Raw genomic sequence first — 22,274 nt, 5'->3', positions numbered from 1 at the left:
TTCCGCAGCAAAGGATCGTTTCTCATAAAATGCTCTATAAAAATCTATCTGTGCTTCCCCCGTCAAGCGGGCGAGTCGGAGAAACTTACTGACTTCACGGTAAACCTGGAGGACGTAATGGGGCAGTTCGGCAAACTGAAGAGTAGCAAATCTCCTGGACCGGATGGTATTCATCCTAGAGTACTGATAGAACTCAAAAATGAGCTTGCGGAGCTACTGCTAGTGATATGCAACTTATCCTTAAAATCGAGCGTGGTACCGGAAGATTGGAGGGTGGCCAATGTAACGCCCATTTTTTAAAAAGGCTCCAGGGGAGATCCGGGAAATTATAGACTGGTGAGTCTGACGTCGGTGCTGGGGAAAATGGTAGAGGCTATTATTAAAAACAAAATTACAGAGCACATCCGAGGACATGGATTACTGAGACCGAGTCAGCACGGCTTTTGTGTGGGGAAATCTTGCCTGACCAATTTACTTCAATTCTTTGAAGGAGTAAACAAACATGTGGACAAAGGGGAGCTGGTTGATATTGTGTATCTGGATTTTCAAAAGGCGTTTGACAAGGTACCTCATGAAAGGCTACAGAGGAAATTGGAGGGTCATGGGATAGGAGGAAATGTCCTATTGTGGATTAAAAACTGGTTGAAGGATAGGAAACAGAGTGGGGTTAAATGGGTAGTATTCACAATGGAGAAGGGTAGTTAGTGGGGTTCCTCAGGGGTCTGTGCTAGGACCGCTGCTTTTTAATATATTTATAAATGATTTAGAGATGGGAGTAACTAGCGAGGTAATTAAATTTGCTGATGACACAAAGTTATTCAAAGTCGTTAACTCGCGACAGGATTGTGAAAAATTACAAGAGGACCTTACGAGACTGGGAGACTGGGCGGCTAAATGGCAGATGACGTTTAATGTGAACAAGTGCAAGGTGATGCATGTGGGAAAAAAAGAACCCGAATTATAGCTACGTCATGCAAGGTTCCACGTTAGGAGTTACGGACCAAGAAAGGGATCTGGGTGTCGTCGTCGATAACACACTGAAACCTTCTGCTCAGTGTGCTGCTGCGGCTAGGAAAGCGAATAGAATGTTGGGTATTATTAGGAAAGGTATGGAAAACAGGTGTGAGGATGTTATAATGCCGTTGTATCGCTCCATGGTGCGACCGCACCTTGAGTATTGTGTTCAATTCTGGTCGCCGCATCTCAAGAAAGATATAGTGGAATTGGAAAAGGTGCAGCGAAGGGCGACTAAAATGATAGCGGGGATAGGACGACTTCCCTATGAAGAAAGACTAAGGAGGCTAGGGCTATTCAGCTTGGAGAAGAGACGGCTGAGGGGAGACATGATAGAGGTATATAAAATAATGAGTGGAGTGGAACAGGTGGATGTGAAGCGTCTGTTCACGCTTTCCAAAAATACTAGGACTAGGGGGCATGCGATTAAACTACAGTGTAGTAAATTTAAAACAAATCGGAGAAAATTTTTCTTCACCCAACGTGTAATTAAACTCTGGAATTTATTGCCGGAAAATGTGGTGAAGGCGGTTAGCTTAGCAGAGTTTAAAAAGGGGTTGGACGGTTTCCTAAAGGACAAGTCCACAGACCGTTACTAAATGGACTTGGGGAAAATCCACAATTTCGGGAATAACTTGTATAAAATGTTTGTACGTTTGGGAAGCTTGCCAGGTGCCCTTGGCCTGGATTGGCCGCTGTCGTGGACAAGATGCTGGGCTCGATGGACCCTTGGTCTTTTCCCAGTATGGCATTACTTACGTACTTATGTACATAAGTAATGCCATACTGGGAAAAGACCAAAGGTCCATCGAGCCCAGCATCCTGTCCCCGATAGCGGCCAATCCAGGTCAAGGGCACCTGGCAAGCTACCCAAACATACAAACATTTTATACAAGTTATTCCCGAAATTGTGGATTTTCCCCAAGTCCATTTAGTAACGGTCTATGGACTTGTCCTTTAGGAAACCGTCCAACCCCTTTTTAAACTCTGCCAAGCTAACCGCCTTCACTACGTTCTCCGGCAACGAATTCCAGAGTTTAATTATGCGTTGGGTGATATTTGTTTTAAATTTACTACACTGTAGTTTCATCGCATGCCCCCTAGTCCTAGTATTTTTGGCTACAATTACTTGTTTTTTTCCTACAGGCTCATACAAGATTAGCAAGAAGTTTATCTACTTTCCCATCCCACTTGTGAAGGACATATCGGTAGTAAGAGATATGTTGAGCTGCCAATTCACTGAGAAGTAAGTCCAATATGGCCCTTGTTTCCTGAAGCTGCTTTTTAGTGGCATCATCTAAGCGGAGTGTGGCGCAAGTGACTAAGTTCACTGGATAAGTGGAGGATTTTAGCTTCCCTAATTGTCCTTTTACCTTTAGTGAAAGTGATGTGACCACTCATAACTGCTTTAGATGCTTTCCAATACGTAATTGTACTAACTGAAATCTGCCCATTTTTCCCTTAGATAAGTGTAAAACCCAGGGTCTTGATATAGGGAGAAAGGGAACTTCTAAATCCTCTCTTTCATATCCGACACAATCGCCAATGTAAGGTCTAACAGGGAATGGTCAGAGAGCTCTGGGTTCAAGATCCTTACCTGTACTATCCCAGCGAGCATTGACACAGATAGCAAAAAATAGTCTAGTCTAGCATAGACTTTATGAAGATTGAATAAAATATGTAGTCGTTCTCCTGGGGATGAAGGGCATGCCACATACCCAGCAACCCCAGGTGCTCCAAAAGGAAATTTATTCCCCGAGTGTAATCTCTCTATCTCGGTTTGGGTGGGTTACAGTCCAATAAGGGATCAGTGGTGGTATTAAAATCAGCGCCTAATACTAGCTGACTACGTCAAGAGCATAGCCACCAAACCTGAGAAAAATTTATGATTGTAAACATTGAGTGCATAAATATTACAAAACAGTAGTCTACAGCCCCGCAATTCCCCTGCCAGAAAGGCATATCTACCCTCTCTGTCTTGCTGCAGTTTGTGTTGATGAAATTGTAGTTCCTTGTAAGCAAGATGAATACCCCTCCCTGCTGTCCACTGTATGCAAATAGCCTAGCTCTCCCACCCAGCCTTTTTTTAATTTTTCATGTTCAACAGCCATCAAGTGGGTCTCTTGTAAGAAGGCAACATCTGTTTTGGCCTTCTGTAGCCATGTTAGAATTTTTTTCCTCTTAATAGGGAAGTCGATGCCTACTACATTCAGAGAGACCAATTTCAAATTAATCATGGTAAGGCATATACATCAGATATGTAAGTTTTCCACAAAACGCAGGTCCAGCACGCCCCCCCCCCCCCCCCCAGCTAGGCCCGTCAGGCAAAGGATCATCAGTTATATGTACACATTAGAGGCAAAAGAGAGCTTCCATTTCCCCACTCTTTCCTGCTATCCTCCCTAGTGAGTCTAATACAAAAAGAACACCCCATCCAACAATCATTCATCCATTCGCAGACATACACACCAAATCCTCAGTCTCCCACCCCCCATCCACCCCAAAAGTATGAGCACCACCTATTAACCAAGTTCCCATCTCCATCTACAGTAGAACTTTATAAAAGGGCTCAAGCAATTGAGTGTCAAACGATAGGGATAAAAATAAGCAAATAAGCATGGATATTGCGAAAAGAACAGTATGGTCTAGAAATTAACAAGTACATAAAAGCAATCAAGGTGCCAACATAGATATCCAAGATCCAGTCACCTCACAGCTCATTGGCTTCCTATCCACTGCACAACTGTCAGCTGTAACACTAAGCAGGGGTATGGAGTAAGAGGGCATCCAGGAGGCAGCAGGCTATGACACCAGAAGCAGCCTTATACCCTTGACTGAACCAACGTGTTTGCTATCTCAATGGCCCCAAGAGAAAAAGCTGGTGTTAACGCCTTTCTCTGGAGAGCTATCCTGGTGGCGTAATCATTAAATAGCAAAATCTTGCTATTGTTATAGTCCAAATGTTCAACTTTGCGGTATGCTTTCAGTATGGTTTCTTTTTCTGCCCAATTAAGGAAGCGGCTGATGGCTGCATGAGACCTCTGGTCCGTTTCTCTGCAGGCCCCAATCCTATGGGTCCACTCGCAGCAGAACTTAGTAGTGTTGCAATCAAGTCCCAAATGAGTGGGGAGCCAAGAACTAAAACAAGAATACATCTCCTGGTCCGAAACCTCCTTCGAAGGCCTACGACCCTCAAGTTATTTCTGCATGCTCGATTTTCCTGCTTTTCCTCACAGTTGTGAAGGTCAGCATTTTCCTTCTGCAGAATTCCCAACAAACTGGACACACATATCGCTTCATCTTCGTGTTCTGAGACGTTCCATTTCACCTTCATTAGTCTGTGGGAGTGTGTGTTGAGTTTTTTTTATATAATTTCATCCACTACAGATTGCAGTTTATTGAGCCGATCCTCCAGAGCCGCTGACACTTAGATATTCCTTGGGCCCAGTATCCCACCGGCACTGTGATCAATGCAACGCTGGTCCCATCTTGCCTGCTGGAGTAGCTGTTTTTTTCCTGGCTGCGTTTGAAGATTCCATAGGCATTCCCCAAGCTCACCTTCTTTTTTTTTTTGCAGAGTTCTCTGGCTATTGCACTCAGAGAATTTTTCCACCTAATAATGGTAAGTTTTTTTCCCCCTCTTTTTATACGATAATTAGCAGGTTTTTTGCAGGGTCCCTGCGGAGCTCAAAGTCTCTGCGTCTTACTAGGAAGCTGGCATCATGTGACAGCCAACTCAAGGCTTTCTATCCAACACAGTCAAAGCACAGACCTTTCCCTTCTGCAAATACACTGCCATAACAAAAAAAATAAATAAATAAAACCGACAGCTGTCAGAGAAAGGTTGTTTCGACTTCCAACACTATGAAATCTTACAATTTTAACGAACCAATAAGGCATTCTTTAAACTAGTGCCAAGATGTAGGTGCCACAATGGGACGCCCTTAATGACACTTCTATAACAGCACTTAGGCGCACCTATGCTTTTACAGAATACTAGCGCAAAGCTGTGTTGCTGTTCTGAAATTTATGTCATTTGGTGACATGTCCATGGCCAGCCCAAGCTCCGCCCACACGTATACCCCCTCTTGCAGTTATGCACCAAGCAACTCTGGCACGTACTTTATAGAATAGTGACTAGCACTTACATCATAAATGCCAATTATTGGTGCCACTGACGTGCTAAGCACTAGCATTCTTAAGGCCCAATAGTAAGGCCCAAGCTATAAAATAAGTGGGGCAAACGCATAGCCATCCCAGGTGCTAAACATTTCTAGACATGCTAAAATTTTGTTCTATAAAATTGTCACCTCTCGTACTCTTTCAGTAGGTTCATAATGGGACTTAGGTTCAGAGGCGTGGTAACTTTGCATGCTCCTGTCCTGTTGGGCTGGCTGCTGTTGTGATTGTGTCTGTGGTTGCTGTTGAGGCTGAGGTTGTGGCTGGGGTGGAGGTTGTGGTTGTGGCTGTTGTCTGTGGTCATGCTGCAAAGAGAGAAGATATGCTTGTTCCTGTTGCAGTTGGCGCTGAAGCCGTTCAGCCTGTCGATGTTCTTCCATTTCTCGCCATCTATATTCCTTTGAGAACCAGACAACATTAAAAGCAGTTAATACATGGAATGAGTCTTGATATTACACTGAGCAGGTCTAAGGGGGCACAGAGTTACTGCACACAATTTGAAATTAAGTGTAATCAGTCAACCACAGTAGAAACTAGACATCTGAACCTCTGTATTAATTGGCCTATACCAAGCAAGTCAGACTGGTTTTTGTAAAACAAACTGACATCTAGGACATGCATTTAAACACTGAACTCAGCAGCAAACTACATGCTTCTTGTCTCCAAAAGATTGCCTTTTGTAAAATACCTAAAACGCTGTCGTGTATATATTATGGCAGCAAGTACACAAAGGGCCATTTTATAAAACACACACATTAAAAAAAGGAGCCACAGGGGCTATCTACATAAAAGTAGAAGATTTTTAATATGCACATACCAATTTAACGTATCTTCAAGAGAAATCAATTAAGGAACTAAAACCCAAAAATCAATATCTAATTTTAAATTTGATGTAGTTATAAACAGGATAAGTAACGAGAAATTAGGTCTTACCTGATAATTTTCCATTAGTCCTTCCCACTATTCCAAAACCTATAAGACAGTTTATTCATCAACCAGCAGGTGGAGATAGAGAACTGAAAACTGAGCTGAAACATCTCTCTTGGCATCAAGTCCAGCAGACAAGCAAGTAAGGATAATATTCAAAATAAACACAACCTTAAACAATTCACTAACCTAACACTAGCCATTCAAGCAAGCATGCGTGGACTGCTCTCATCTCTGGACAACTTGCAGAGAATAAGAGATATGCACCATGCAAAGTGACAGCGATTATTTGACACATTCTTTTGCACTGACTAAACACCCCAGAAATGTCGGGCAGGCCTCTAGAATAGCGAGAAGGACTAATGAAAAGAAGATTATCAGGTAAGACCTAATTTCTCCTTCCAATATGTAGCTTTTCACTATTCCAGAACCTGTGGTATGTATAAAAGCAATCCCTAGAGTGGGTGAGATCCTGGCAGTGCCGCCTGACAACCAAAGCTCCAAAACTGGCTTCTTAGAACACAACATCCACCCTGTAATGCTTGGCAAAGGTATGCAGTGTTGGCCACAGAGCTGCCAGACAGAGTAAGGTAGTCTCCATCCAGGATGTCTCTGTACGCCTCGTAGAATGAGCCCACAAAGCCTGAGGAGCCTGTTTCCTCATAAGCAAATAAGCTTACAAGATAGTCTCTTCAGCCATCTAGCAACTGTGGGTTTGGAAGCCATGAGGCCAAGCCTCTGTTTACCAAAAAGCACAATCTGTCCAATTAGCGAAACACATTCGTGACTTCCAGATATCTAATGAGGACTCTACACACATTGAGAAGCTTCAAGGATGAATACTGAGTCTCGACATCCTCGCTGCAAAAGGATGGAAGCTCCACAGATCGGTTGAGATGAAATGTTGATGCCACTTCCAGAAGAAAGGAAGAACTGTGTATAGGGAAATCCCCATCTCTGAAAAGCAAAGAAAGGAATCCCAACAAGAGAGAACCTGAAGCTTCAAAGGTGCTGGCGCAACAGCCACCAAGAATGCTGTCTTTAGCGCAAGATCTTTCAAAGGAGGCCTTCTCGAGTGACTCAAGAGAGGCTTCTGTAGAGCCCGAAGGAATAAATTAGGTTCCACTCTGGACACAGAATATGAAACGGATGCCACAAGCAGCATGCTCCACATAATAATCGAACAATATCAGGATAAGTTGCAATTTCTGTAGTCAGCCCCTGAAACAAAGCCACAACCTGAACTTTTATAGAACCCATCAACAGTCCTTTCTGAAGGCCTGCCTGAGAAATGCTAGGATGTGTGTGATCTGAGTAGAGAAGGGAGATAGTCCACGCTCAGAACACACCAATCCTCAAATGCCCTCCACACCCTCGCATACGCCATAGATGTAAAAATGTTTTAAGTCTGAAGCAAAGTAGCAATGACCGAATCAAAATAACCTTTTTGTCTCAACCAAGCCCTTTCAATGGCCGAGCCACAAGACCAAAGGGGCAGCTGTGTACCTGTGGAAGGAGGAAAGGATCCCCGCCCAGCAGTCAAATAAGGTCTGCATACCAAGGCCTCCATTGCCAATCCAGGGCTATGAGAATTATTCAACCCTGGTGCAATGCTATTTTTCAACATGTGTACCATGGGTAAAAGAAGGAAGGAATACAGTAGATGTGTCTCCAGCCAGAGCTGCAGTAAGGTATCGATCCCTATCAAGGCCAGGTTTTTCCAACAGCTGAAGAACTTAGGTACTTTGGTGTTCCGTTTCATTGCCATCAGGTCCAGAACTGGAAAACTCCATTGGTCCAAAACCAGCTGAAAACCCTGGCTGGATAGTTTCCATTCTCCTAGGTCCAAGGAATGCCTGCGGAGAAAGTCCACCTCCACATTAAAGGACCCTGAGATCTGAGCTGCCAACAAGTAAAGATTCTTCCCCACCCAACTCATGAGGGAGGCCGCCTCCATAGCCACGGACAGCTGTGGGTCCTGTCTTGCTTGTTGATATAAACCATCACCGTTGCAATGGCAGAGAAAATGGAGTAAAGTTACATAAGGCATTCTACACTACTCTGAGCTCCAAGCACTTTATCAATCACGGAGAGTCCTCTTCTGTCCTGGTACCATGCCAGATGGCACTTGTAATGAGCTCCCCAACCCAATTTGCTGGCGTCCATTGTCACCACCCCCCATTGTGTTATCGGAAAGAGAGCTCAAATGATCAAATTCCTGGGCGACAACCACCACTACATACTCCATCTGAAAACCAGCATCCAAGGAAGATGAATATCATACTTCTGTGACACCAGAGACTAATGACTGAGAAGATACTCTTGTAAAGGCCACATACGAGTCCTTGCCCATGGCAACACTTCCATCACCGACCCCAGAACTTGGACATACTTCCAGACTCACATGACTGAGAAGCTAAATCTGTTGAACCAGCTTTGACCTCCTGCATTCCGTGAGAAAGATCCTCTCCTTGTCTATGCTGAATAGAACGCCCAGATACTCCAGCATTTGCTATGGAATAATCTGCTCTTCTCAAAACTGATCACCCAAAACAACGGAAGAAGACAGATAACTGTGTGTTACCAACATGCTGCCTGAATAGGGCAATGCAAAAATAAGTACATAAGTACGTAAGTAATGCCATACTGGGAAAAGACCAAGGGTCCATCGAGCCCAGCATCTTGTCCACGACAGCGGCCAATCCAGGCCAAGGGCACCTGGCAAGCTTCCCAAAAGTACAAACATTCTATACATGTTATTCCTGGGATTTTGGATTTTTCCAAGTCCGTTTAGTAGCGGTTTATGGACTTGTCCTTTAGGAAACCGTCCAACCCCTTTTTAAACTCTGCTAAGCTAACCGCCTTCGCCACATTTTCCGGCAATGAATTCCAGAGTTTAATTACACGTTGGGTGAAGAAAAATTTTCTCCGATTTGTTTTAAACTTACTACACTGTAGTTTAATCGCATGCCCCCTAGTCCTAGTATTTTTGGAAAGCGTGAACAGACGCTTCACATCCACCTGTTCCACTCCACTCATTATTTTATATACCTCTATCATGTCTCCCCTCAGCCGTCTCTTCTCCAAGCTGAATAGCCCTAGCCTCCTTAGTCTTTCTTCATAGGGAAGTCGTCCCATCCCCGCTATCATTTTAGTCGCCAGCTGGTGAGGATACAGGTGAATTCTGATTCCATGGTGCCAAAGGAAGATCATCACTGCCACAATAATCTTGGTAAACAATCTTGGTGCATTGAAAAGACTGAAGGACAAAACTCTGAACTGGAAATGACGGCACAGTAACGCAAAAACATAGAAACCTCTGATGCGGCAGCCATATGGGTATACAATGCACCTCCTTGAGATACAGGTTGGTAAGAAATTCTCCCACTTGAATTTTAATTCTGGCATTTATAATCCGCTTAACCATCAAGTTCAAAGCAGAGAACAATGTCACATTATAAGCAGGTACTCTCTCTATCCCTAGAGGGCTCACAATCTCAGTTTTTGTACCTGAGGCAATGGAGGTTAAGTGACTTGCACAACACACAAGAGTGGAAGCAAAACCAAGTCCAAATGACAAGCCCAAACAGGAAGTAAGAGCGTCAAAACAAGTTTATTGGGACCCTACACGGTCCATGTTACCTTATAGTTGTATCCACCACCCTCTCCATGAAAAAAATACTTCCTGACATTACTCCCGAGTCTGCCCCCCCTTCAACCTCAATTCATGTCCTCTAGTTCTACTGCCTTCCCGTCTCTGGAAAAGGATTGTTTGTGGATAAATACCTTTCAAATATTTGAACGTCTGTATCATGTCATGCCCGTTTCTCCTGTCCTCCAAGGTATACATGTTCAGGTAGGGAAGTCTCTCCTTATATTTGGTTTGCACCAAACGGAGGCAGTGGTTTAGACCTTTGAGAACTAAGTCTGCATGAAAGGTTCCTTCCCTCAATGAAGTAGACAGAGTATCTGCCTTGTCCCTATTCAGCCTGGGGAATTGGAACAATGGCACAGAGAACAAGCAAGGAACCTATGGTGACCTGAACCTCCACCAACTTAGTTCCCTTTAGACAAGGAGACTGCTTGGGTGAATTCCAACTTGGAAGAATATCCAGAACCCACTGGTCTGACAAGATTTTAACCCACTCCTGAAGACATCCTCCCACCAGAAGAGGAGAAGAGTGGACAGCTTTGCTTTATTACAAAGCTCGGGAGGCACTGGGTGTCCTAGATGACTGAAAGGCGGACTTCCTGTCTGCATGAAAGGAAGATTGGCGTGCCTGAAGTGGGACTTCTGACCATACTGCTGATGACCAGGCCGGTACTGTCTGCTATCTTTAAACTGACAGCCCCCTAACGATGGACAACCAACCAGAGGCTTTTGGCTCATCCTCAAACAACTGCTGTGGCTTAGTTTCCCCCTGTTCTTTCACCAAGTTATTGAGATTTTCTCCAAATAGTCCTTGCCCTGAAATGGCAGTTTAACTAGATGCGACTTTGACGTTGCATCCGCTGCCCAATGCCGCAAATGTGCAATGACAGCAATAAGTACATACTGTGGGCAGTAACATGTAACATGTCAAACTGCATGCACCAATAGTCCAGCCCCGCTCCCAGCTGTGCATTATGGCACCTGTCTTGTGTTGCAGACTGCTGATGCCACTTCAAGCATGCCCTTGCCGCAAACAAGCAGCACACTGTCACTTGAAGGCCCAAACAGGCCACTTCAAAGGCTTGTTTCAGTGACACTTCTATCTTCCTATCCTGTTTAGGGCAATGCCCTTTTGTCACCACCTTAAGAATACAGTCCAACCTGGGAAGCTGCAATTTCTCTTCCTCCTCCGGAACCAAATGGTAGAGGCGAACCATGGCTCTTCCCACTCTCAGTCCTGCATCTAGTGAGACCATTCTGCTGTAATCAAGTGCTGTAATCAAGTCCTGATTGTCAGGATGCATCAGGAAGGCCTCAGAAGGACTTCTAAGCCCCCTTGTGATCAATAAAGATGGAACTCCTGACCCTGAAGCAGAAGGCTCCTCAATAGAAAGCACTGCCAGTGCCTCAGAAATAGTGTACTCAGCTCCTCTTTATGAAACTATCAGTACTTTCGGACCACCCCCCTCCTCAGGAGGGAGCTCTCCCTCCTCTAATGGCTCTTTCAATGATGGTCGCTCTGAACAGACTGATGTCACATCAAATAAGGAGACAGACGTAGAGAGCCTCATCTGCACACTCCTGGAGGTCCAAAAAAGATCTTTTAGGAGCCAAAGAGACAGTGGAACTCTGACTGTCCCCGCTTTACTCAATAGGCCTGGTGTAAGAGCAATATAAACTACAGAGAAAACAAAGATCCCAATGCAGCCAAATGCTCCGTCAGGTCCAGGGCTTGTAAAATGGCAGCTATGCTCCATGCATGGTCAGACAAGAGGCTGTTCCTCACTACCAGTCAGCCCCGACAAAATAGCACCCATTCCTATGCACTCCTGTATCCATCTGCGCACCAGCCCTGCCAGAGAACCCAAAGTCCCCCGGCATGCTTGGATGCTCCGCCAAATCCAAAGACATGCTGCTGCTCACGGTTTCCTCCACATTGTTCAGGATTCTTGGCTTGCATGAACTGTAACGCCCCAATACTGGTCGGTGGGTCCCACACCGGTAACACCATTAACTGCCTCTGCTGGAGTCGCCATTCATCCTGTCACAACTGCCGCACTACACGGACCTAAGCGGCGAGTCAGGATACAACCCCTGCACCAAGTAGAACTTGCAGCCCTACAAGTGGTTTTCAGTCAAACTTTAGTTGGACTTACCTCTGCCGGCTGCTCCCCCCAGCTCACAGAGTCCACAAGTCTTACCTCAGATGAGAAAGAATCAAGACCGATACTCTGTCCCACACTCTCCAGTAAACCGTTTTCCTTCTCCTCTCTTTTTTTGGGTAAGGTTGTTGTTCTGGAAAGAAGAGCTCCACAGGCAACAGGGGAGAGGTGAAAGGAGGAAAGAAGTATATTCAGGGGGCACCAGAGACAGGGAGCTGAAGACCTCCAGATATGATTCTGCATTATTCAAGCCACCCGCAAAGATCAACTGGGGACCAGAGGCTGAAGTGTGTCTATTCACCTACTGGAGATAGAAAATACTGAGGAACTGGACTGGATGCCAAGACAAGATACGTCTCAGCTCAGTTTTCAGTTCTCAGCTCAGTTTTCAGTTCTCTATCTGCTAGTTGATGGACACAACTATCTCACAGGTTCTTGAATAGAGGGAAGCTACGGAATGGAAGAATAATTTTTTTTTACATAATCACCCCTTCAAAGTCCAGGTCCAAATGAGCAATTAGCTGGAACTTATATGTGACTCAGAGCAGATGTTAAATGTGAGAGCAGATGTTAAATGCAGATGGAAACATTTAAAAAAAATAATACACCTACTGCCATTGCAAAATGGGAGTACACGTACACTTTTAAAGTACACCAGAGCATGCCCCCTTTAAAACTGCATGCTATAAACAAACATGCAGGTAATGGCTTTTCTAAAATTGCTTCTCATACCTGTATGCCCATTTATGGGTAATGCATTTGATATACCACCTTTCTGTGGTAAAACCAAAGTGGTTTACATATCACAGTACAGTCTTGATTATCAGACCTTTGCTAATCCAACCATTCAGCATATCCAAAGTTGTTTCAGTCTAAAAAAAAACTTACTGATAAGAGAATTTTTGAAAATCCAGAACTCTGTGCCTTTGTTTTATGCATTGTTTGAAGGGTTACCATTGTTTTCCGTATTATCCAACCTTTCACTTATGCGACAACGGGTCGGTCCGGTTTAGATCAGATAATAGAGAATGTACTGTATATAAAGGTACTTTTACACATATAGAGCAGCTTTTAAGTGTGTAAATAGTGCCTAACCCTTCTAAAATTACTTCCATGTTTTAACCTGGATTACTTAAAGGCCTTTCCCCATGTCTCAGGTAAACAGCATCCCTTGGATCAGTAATTCCCAGACTTTGTACTTCGGGGCTCCTTTTTGTTAAAACAAAGTCATAGGACCTACTTCAAAAAAAATTCAAAAAGGTCTATGAAAAATATGCTCTAGTTTTAAGGTTTAAGACAATAACTGTGTCATATAAAATTAAAACTGTCCTGCTACATTGCTTTGTTTGATTTTCTTGATTGAGCAGTGCTTTGTTTTGTTGAACACCTAGAAGTCTTCCAAAACCCACTAGCATAGGCGGTCGGTGGCCCAGCTGTTTGGGGAGGCTAAAGGGGACAGGAATGGGGCCTATATCCATAATTGTCTGACAACACAAAAAAAAAAGGTAAACAGTTGATTTTGAGTAGCACTATTTGAGTATGCATTGCTTTTTATGTTTAGCTCCCAGCACTGCCTGATATACCCAGATATTCAGTGCCAAGCCATCAAATAACCACATATTGGCACTGAATATCCAGATGATATTTGACCATGGCAACTAGTGTTTAAATCAAATATTACCACCATGGCTGAATATCAGCTCTCCCCTGCAGATTCAGCAAGCTCTCCTTCCCCCTCCGCTCCCCAGTCCACATCTATAACTTGTCTCCCCTTCCAGGGTCTTACATATTTTCTTCCTCCTGCCTGCCTGCCCTCCTTCCCTACCCAGGACTATCAGAGCAGCACTTTCAGCTCTCTCTCTCTCCCAAAGGTTCAAGATGAATCTTTGTGAGAGAGCTGAAGGCCTCATCTCTCTCTCCCCCAAAGATTCAGCAAGCAAGCTCTCTTCTGCCATCCCCCTCCAGTCTCTCCCTCTAAGTCCCACTCCTTCCTTCCCTCCCTCCTGGTTCTAGTCTCTCCCTTAGTACCCCTCCCCCTCAGAAGCAGTCAGACACTTGCCTTAGTCTTTCTGCTGTGGCGTGCAGTGCTGCAGGTAGTGGTCTGCACTGTAGAGACCACAGCAGCCCTGCCTCGTGAACTCAGACCTTTCCCTGTGACATGTCCCGCCTTTGCGGAAGCAGGAAACGGAGGGAGAACGCGTTATTGGCGAAAGCAGAGTCCTTGAGGCAGGCCTGCTGTAATCGCTAGTGGAGACTACTACTGGCAGTAGCTGGGTGATTTTGGCAATAGTGAAAGTTGGGGGGGGGGGGGGGGCATCTTTCACCGCACTCACGCTGGCGAATGTGCAGAAACAACGCAAGGTCAGGTCCCGCAGGCTACAGCTGTGCTGCTCAAGTTCATATGGGCTTGCCAAGTTGCCGCTCTTACTTTTTCTTTCTGTTGTTGTGCTGATGATGCTGCATGGTGCTCCAGATACCTTGGGGAGGCAGCGGAGGCTTGTTGGGTTGGCTTGCAGCTGGGGAGGCTTAACCTCCCCAAACCTCTTATACCAGGCGCCTATGTCCACTAGTATATCCAGACCAAACATTCAGAAGCCTAAGCACTAGGAGTAGATTAGTAAGGATGTAATAGGAAGGAAGAAACGTAGAGATACCAAATAGTACATCTCTTGTACTTGTCAGTCTGTTCTTTTAACAAGTGGCCTTTAAATCCCACAGCCACATTGTTCATGCCGTAAGCCTGGTGCAGCTGCTTTCAGACAGACCCAGTGCATGCCAAACATATTAAACCTGGCACTACAGGAGTAAAGGTGGTAGAGATAGTTACCAGTAACATGGCCTGCTCATGGAGCAACTGTTGCTGTAGGATTTCCAAATGTCTTTGCTCCTCTTCCAACTGTCTTCGGATATACTCCTGAAGAGACACAATCAACAATAAATTGATAGCCAAAAAGCTAACAGAGCTCCGTGAATAAAACTACATAGGAGATTCAACATTAATGTCTATAAGTTCTACAGAAAACATGACATACTCTGGAATTTCATAAAATAACCCCCCCCCCCCCCCCCGATATTCAGCCAGCGGCAGACAGCAATTTTCTCTTCACTGCCAGCATTAAATCCAGAAATTAAATGCTGGCCTGTGTCTGGGCTTTGGCACTGAATATGGGTTTGTTTGGGTGGGTGGGGTTTTGTGTGTGTTTGTTTGTTTTTTAAGTCAACTAGCACGTGACCAGTTATTACTCAGACTTAACCAAGTCATGGGTTAGCAGATAAGACAGAACAGCTATGCAGTCTTATTTATTTCAGCGGTTTTGATATACCACCAACAGGCCTGCATATAGGCCACCAAGCTGTTTACAAACATTAAGATGAAGCAAGGGAAATAACTGACTCTGCCCCTGGAACACCCTTGTCACAAAACACCTAGCCACCTGCCTGGGGTTACCCCCGCGGCCACTTAGAGGGTCTATCCTCAGCACAGCTCAGGTCCACCTACCGCTTGTGCTCTACACTAGCACCCTCCTCCCACTTACTGGGTCACAACTGCCTCTGGTCGAGTCCCCCACTCTCCAATTGTCCCCAGTGATTTCTAGGTTACCGGAGTCACATTCCCAATGGTCCTACAGTTCCCAGAAAAAACTCGCAGACCCAACACAGAAACCACCAGGATTCGTTATCAGTCCAAATAGCAGAGTCAACAAAGAAAAAACTGTTTATTGTCTAAAAAACTGAACAGTGGAAAAGAGTGCAATCAGCAAACAATAACAAGTAACTGAAATATGGATCACTTATAACACATAACACTAACTAAACATTGAAAAGTAGGCCTGGGTTTAGGGGGGGGGGTGTCTTTGGGAGAGTGGGGACTCATGACTTGCAGATAGGATCTTCCAGTGGTGGTGGGGAGGGAGGGGGGGCACTTCCAGGTGGGCACAGCTAGACAGGGGACCATCAGGTCTGGGGAGGGGGCTGAGTTGGAAGGAAGGCCTCTGGGTCAAGTTGGAGTAATTTGACCCAGCCTGGGACGTTAGAACAGAACACTGCTTATGATGTTGATCACAGACACCACAAGAGTCCATAACCTTATATACCACAAGAGTCCATAACCTACGGTACTGTGCTACCGCTGGTTGCCAACTCCTGTGGTAAATCAAGGTGCAAAAAAAGCCCAACTTCTTACCACACCTTAACTCAAAAGTGAAAATAAAATTTCATAAATTTCTAGAAATTAGGTTAAACACACACTAATTTTGTTGCTCTTTGGTAGCGTCTAAGAACATAGGTTTCAGGCAGAAATACATCACATATACATGAACATTGTTGACCTTATTGCTGATAACTAGGCCAGTACCGTCTGCTGTCTTGAAATGGAGATTGAGCGCCCCTCAAGATGGATGACCAGAGGCTTTCGGCTCATTCTCTGGCAACCACTGTGGCTTAGTTTCCCCCCTGTTCTTTCATCAAGTTACTAAGATCTTCTCCAAATAGTCACTTGCCAGAAAAGGGCAGTTTAACTAGATGTGACTTTGACCCTGCATTCGCTGCCCAATGCCAAAACCAGAGCTGCTGACATGCCATGACAGCTAAAAGACATACTGCAGGCCATAACCCCTAACATGTCATAAACAGCATCCACCAAGTAGGCCAACCCTGCTTCCAGCTGGGCATTAATGATGCCCATATTGTGTTGCAGACTGCTGATGCCGCTTCTGGCATGCTCTTGCCACAAACAAGCTGCACACTGTCACTTGAAGGTTCACAAACCTTCTAGCTTACTAGACTGTAAGTGTTTCAGGGCAATGCCCTCTTCCATCAGCAAGGTAGTCTTCATAGTCACCACCATAACAAGGAAGTCCACCCTGGGAAGTTGCAATTTCTCTTTCTCCTCCGGAACTAACAGGTAGAGACAAGCCATGGCTCTTCCCACTCTCAATCCCGTGTCCAGTGAGACCCATTCTGTCTGAATGCATAGGGAAGTCCCCTCATGATCAACAAAGTTAGAATTTCTGACACTGAAGTAGAAGGCTCCTCGATGGAAAGCACTGCCAGTGCTTCAAAAATAAGAGTACTGAGCTCCTCTTTATGAAACTACCTGAGTACTTTCAGATCATCCCCATTCTCAGGAGGGAGCTCTTCCTCGTCTAACGGCTCTTCCTCCTCTACCAGCTCCTTTAACAATAGGTGTTCTGAATAGTCTGAGGCCACTTCAGATAAGGAGGGAGAAGCAGAGCACCTCATCTGTCCATTCCTAGAGATCTAAATCAGATCTTTCAGGAGCCAGAGGGGCAGAGGGGTCAGAAATTGAAGCACTTTGCAGCAACTCTGACAGCCCCTGATTCAGTAAATAGGCCTGGTGTAAGAGCAATATAAACTTCGGAGAAAACAAAAATCCCGATGCAGCTGAATGCTCTGTCAGGCACTGAGGCTGTAAAATGGCAGCTGTGCTCCACAAGTGATCAGACAGAGGCTACTCTTCATTGCCAGTTGGCTCCAACAAAACGGCACCCGTTCCCATACTCTCCTGCATCAAATTCGCACAGACCCTGATGGAGAACCCAAAGTCCCTGGCATATTCGGATGCAGCACCAAATCTGAAGAGGTGCTACCACCGACCATTTCCTCCATATCCCAAGGGATTCCCAGCTTGCACTCACTGCAATGGCCCAACCAGAAGGAACCACAGTGGGAACAGCACTTAACTGCTATTCATCTCGACTGTCAAAGCACAACACAACACCCCCCAATTGGTTAGTCAGGATCCCTCCCCTGCACCAATAGAATCCGCAGCCCTCCAAGCAGTTCTAAGTCAAACTTTAGTCAGACTTACCACTTCCAGCTGCTCCCCCCAAACTCACCACAGGTGAGAAAGCAGGATTGATATCGTCTCACGCTCTCCAACACACTTCTCATATCTTTTTTTTTTTTTAAGGTTGTAGTGCTGGAAAAGGAGAGCTCCTCAGGAAACAGGTGAGAAGTGAAGGGAGGGAACAAGTAAAATCACTGGGCACTAGAGACAGGGCTCTTAAGACCTCCACATATGACTCACCAACTGTACCAGGAGCAAAGCACTCAGAACCAGAGGCTGAAAAGTGTGTCTATCCACCTGCTGGAGATAGAAAATACTGAGGAGCTGGACTGGATGCCAAGAGAAATGTCTCACCTCTGTTTTCAGTTCTCTATCTCCACCTGCTGGTTAATGGACACAACTATCCCGCTATACCAGTGGGAAGCTATATAATGGAAAATCATATCTCCCTAAAGGGGATTAACACAGCAACCACATTACTTCATCCACATATAACTTTGGATTTTACATTCTGCAAAAATTATACATGCAGAACAGGAGTGATGTTTTGGGTGGAGCAAAGGCAGGGGAAAAAAGCTTACATCTTCAGCAGCACAATTCAGCCACGGAACATATAAATTATTCACTTAAGTGGTGACAGGCAAATTGCAAGTCTTCATTTAAGAACATGTAACTATCCTTTTAAGCTTGTATGTGGATTTCAGCACTGGCACGTATATAGATGGTGACACTAAAAATACATATAGCTTTAAATGTATAAACTATACATTTAAAGTTGGATGGTAGCCACATCACTGAATACTAAACTTATTGTTTTTTGCACATTTCCACAAAGTCAGAGAAAATCTTTGTTCAAGAGGAAGACGAACATGAAAATGAAGACATCAGCTATGTGGTCAAACAATCCCAAATCCCATTGTACCTCTTAGGTGGTGAAAACTCGCTGCTTTAAAATTACACATTAATAGTTAAAAGTTCTACAATTTAGGATGGCAAGTTATATGGAGAGGCCAAGACAAGGATTCCAATATAGAAGAAAAACAAAATAAAGGATGAGCAGGGGAGTAATGAACGAAAACTTCAACTCATGGAAGTGGGGTTTTTCTTTTTTTATAGTCAGCATCTGTTATTGGTTTACCTGTTCTCTTTCCCCCCTCCTTTTTTCTTCCTCCGCTCGCCTCCGCTCCTCCTCTTCCTTACGTCTTCTTTCCATCTCCTCCATTCTTTTTTTCTCTTCTTGCTCTCTCCGCCTCTGCTCACGCTCTTGTTGTCGTCGAGCCTCTCGTTCCCGTCTTTGTTGCTAAGGCAAAATGTAATTAAAAAGGTAAATGATGTTTTGGAACAGAAGCCTGGGATCAGGACCAACACAAGCATACTGAGTGCACTGGACCAATCAAACTGAGTGCACTGGACCAATCAACCTTGTGCTCATCCTGCTGACTCCCCTACCCTACACCCTGCTCCACCAAACCCAACTTACTAGCCATTCTTCCTCCCTTCATAGCGACATGTCAACCATGTGTTTTGAATGTGCCTCTAATATGGGCCTTAAGGAAAACAAGGAACAGCAGTGGACAGGCACAACACACGCTCCAACCAAACTACCTGGCCAAATTCATTCTTTTCTTCAGAAGGTGGATAATGAGGATCACCTGCCTGCCATATTGCTCCCTCCCACCAGTTCAAGTAGCTGTTTTTGCTGCCTCTCAAATTCTGACATCCTAGGTGCCTGCCTGTATTTATCTAGTGATGGCACCAGCACTGCCTGGAATTTTCTTTTTACCAAAACCCCACTAAATTACTATGTTTGACCCTACTTCAGCTACAAAGACTCAAAACCAAGAAATACCACCCCCCCAATCAAAGATGTTCCAATATTCTTTTGCACACTTGCTTCTTGAAACACAACATAGTCTATTGAAATGTTGTGAATTCCAGTTTCACATCTGGACACCTCCCTTCAGACTGAAAAGTAGCATCTGTTCGACCAATATTGAAGAAGATAACTCTGGATTCATCTCTTCCTATCAATTATAGGCCTGTCTCAAGCCTGTGTTTTACTTCAAAGGTAGTAGAGAAAGTTGTCTTTTTATAGCTAAGTCAATTTGTACAGCAGAAGTTAGAGTTACACCCCCGACAATCAGGATTTAGGACAACTTAATAGTATAGAAACTATTTTGGAATCTGTTCTTAGTGAAGGTCTCATTTAGATGCTCATATTTCACCTTAGCCATTTCACATGATTTGTCTGCAGCCTTTAATTTGTTGGATCATTCTATATTACTTTCATAGGTTTAGTCACTAGGGATTTCAGGTATGGTCTTTCAATGGTTTCAGTCATTTCTTACAGATCGCTCTTTTCATGTCACTTCTAACTGCTCTACTTCCTCTGATGAAGTCTTAATATGTTGAGTGCGTCAGGGTTCTATACTTTCACCTCTCTTGTTAAAGTCCACTTGCTACTCTCATCCAAGAATTCTCTCTCTTTCCATATATATGCTGATGATATCTTGCTATTGTATAAGGTTAGTCCATCTAATATGGATCTTCTGCCTCTCCAACGCAGTTTACAGGCTGTTGCTCAGTGGCTGGCATACCACCATCTTGTTCTAAATTGTAACAAGATGGTGGCCTGTTGGCTTACTGGTAATTTATCTGCTCCTACTAATCTTTTTTTATTGTTCAATACTCTAATCACCCTGGTACTGCGTTTTCAGTATTTAGGAGTATTTCATTTGAGCCACAGGTTTCTGCTTTATGTAAACCACTGTTTTTTCTATTGCGTTCACTTAGATCAGTGCGATCGCTCTTTAACCATGATACTTTCCATTCTGTTATTCTCACTCATCATTTGTTTGGATTACTGTAATATCTATTTAGGTATTTCTAAATCATTGCTTACTAGGCTTCAAACATTACAGAACACAGCTTTTCCCTTCCTCTGTCAGGTACGAAAATTTGATCATGTTACGTTTGCTTTACAAGATCATCATTGGCTGCTGATTCCTTACCGTATTTAATTTAAAGCACTGTTATTGGGTTTAAGGCTTTTCATCAAGGTACACCAATCTATTTATCTTAATTAACAATTCCATATTCATCTGTGCAAATCCTGTGGTCCATAAATGATCATTGTTTGGTCCTAAACAATCAAGGAGCAACAAACCTCACAAAGCCGCGAGCAACAAAAAGAAAAAATTGAGGTGAACCAAGGAGGTAAAGAATTCTTTATTGAAGATGCTTAAAAACGACCCAACACAGCCATGTTTCGGCCCAAAGGCCTGCCTCAGGGATCTTGATGAATCTACACTGTTTGGCCCTACCGGGATATCGCTTTGCACAACTGGAGACAACTCATCACAGTGCTTTTTTCTTCATTTTTCCCCATCTTTGGAATTCTCTACCTTTGTCTTTATAAGGTGAACTCAACAAAAAAATTTAAATCACTGATGAAAGCATGGTTATTTAAGAAGGCTTTTACTGGCAATTATGGGGGCTCATTGTGCTCTTGGTGCCTGGAAGAGAGAGTGAGAATGAGAAGAATGATTTTGAACTGGTACAATCTGTTAATTTGTTTTAGGTTCTAAGTTCTTTTATGAATGCATGTATTAACTTTCCTATCAAAATACTGTAAATCTTTTCTTTTGTGTTTTAACCGCTTTGTTCTGTCCGACAGTTAAGTATAACAAGTTTTAAATAAATAAATTTAGATCTCAAAATAGTTCAGTGCTAAACTATTTTGATTTAGCCAAGCTGCTACTTGCCAAGAGGCAAATAAGGGGCGTAAGATCTGGATGAACTAGATCAGTAAATATAATCAACTAGACTGCCAGGCAAATAGTGTCCACAAATCCCCTGCAACTGGTCTAAAATAACCAAAGGACACAAGAGATTAAACAGGATCAGAGACAACACTGAGCCCTGAGGTACACCACAACATAGGGAATATTGACCAGACATTGAAGAGTTAAATGAAAACTCTATATGTAGGAAAACCACCACACACCTAATAAAAAAACTAAATTCTGAAAAACTTCTAAAACCATATACCCCATTGTTTGTATCTCTTCAAAAACTGAAACAAGGTTTTGGATATATTATAAAATTTAGTTCTTCAAAGAACTTTATTTTAGCCTACCTTCTAAAAAAGCAGCTTATAAGATCACTGTCTGCATATTTGCTTCTACTAACTTGTTTTGTGTCTTCTATACACTAAATTTTCAAGACATATTAGGGGGACCAGAGCCATTCTGAATAGGATAGGTTCTCTTCATATATACACATCTGAACCATGGACGGATGCATTCCAGGAACTAAGTTCCTTCCGTTTTGGCTAAAACATCTCATTTCTTATTTGGTATTAAACTTCTTGCAATTAACGGACTTTTACCAGTAGAAGATGACAGTACTGTGTGTTTAGATATCCTGATCATCATAACAGATTTTAAGGTTTAACAATTTTTATTGATGACATATTTCAAAACAAGTATACAATTTCACTGTGTCGCATACAAAAGCATTGTATCACAAA

The 22,274-nt window shown here is 43.7% G+C and overlaps 1 protein-coding gene across 6 annotated transcripts in view; it reads right to left on the bottom strand.

Annotated features, from left to right (window-relative positions):
- Positions 1–22,274, bottom strand: part of MAP4K4 (mitogen-activated protein kinase kinase kinase kinase 4) — a 400,740-nt gene that overhangs the window by 104,380 nt on the left and 274,086 nt on the right. For 5 of the 6 annotated variants that reach the window (XM_030201435.1, XM_030201438.1, XM_030201437.1 and 2 more), the window contains exons 13-15: positions 18,882–19,043; positions 14,762–14,848; positions 5,325–5,591 (exon numbers count right to left, since the gene is read on the bottom strand). In XM_030201435.1, coding sequence (XP_030057295.1) covers positions 5,325–5,591; positions 14,762–14,848; positions 18,882–19,043 — 516 coding nt within the window. The remainder of the gene's footprint in view (positions 1–5,324; positions 5,592–14,761; positions 14,849–18,881; positions 19,044–22,274) is intronic. The other variant, XM_030201436.1, reaches the window with a different exon arrangement.

The sequence above is a fragment of the Microcaecilia unicolor genome, chromosome 4 (genome assembly GCF_901765095.1).
Source record: "Microcaecilia unicolor chromosome 4, aMicUni1.1, whole genome shotgun sequence".
Classification (NCBI taxonomy): domain Eukaryota; kingdom Metazoa; phylum Chordata; class Amphibia; order Gymnophiona; family Siphonopidae; genus Microcaecilia; species Microcaecilia unicolor.
This window is presented reverse-complemented; position numbering and strand designations above follow the sequence as displayed.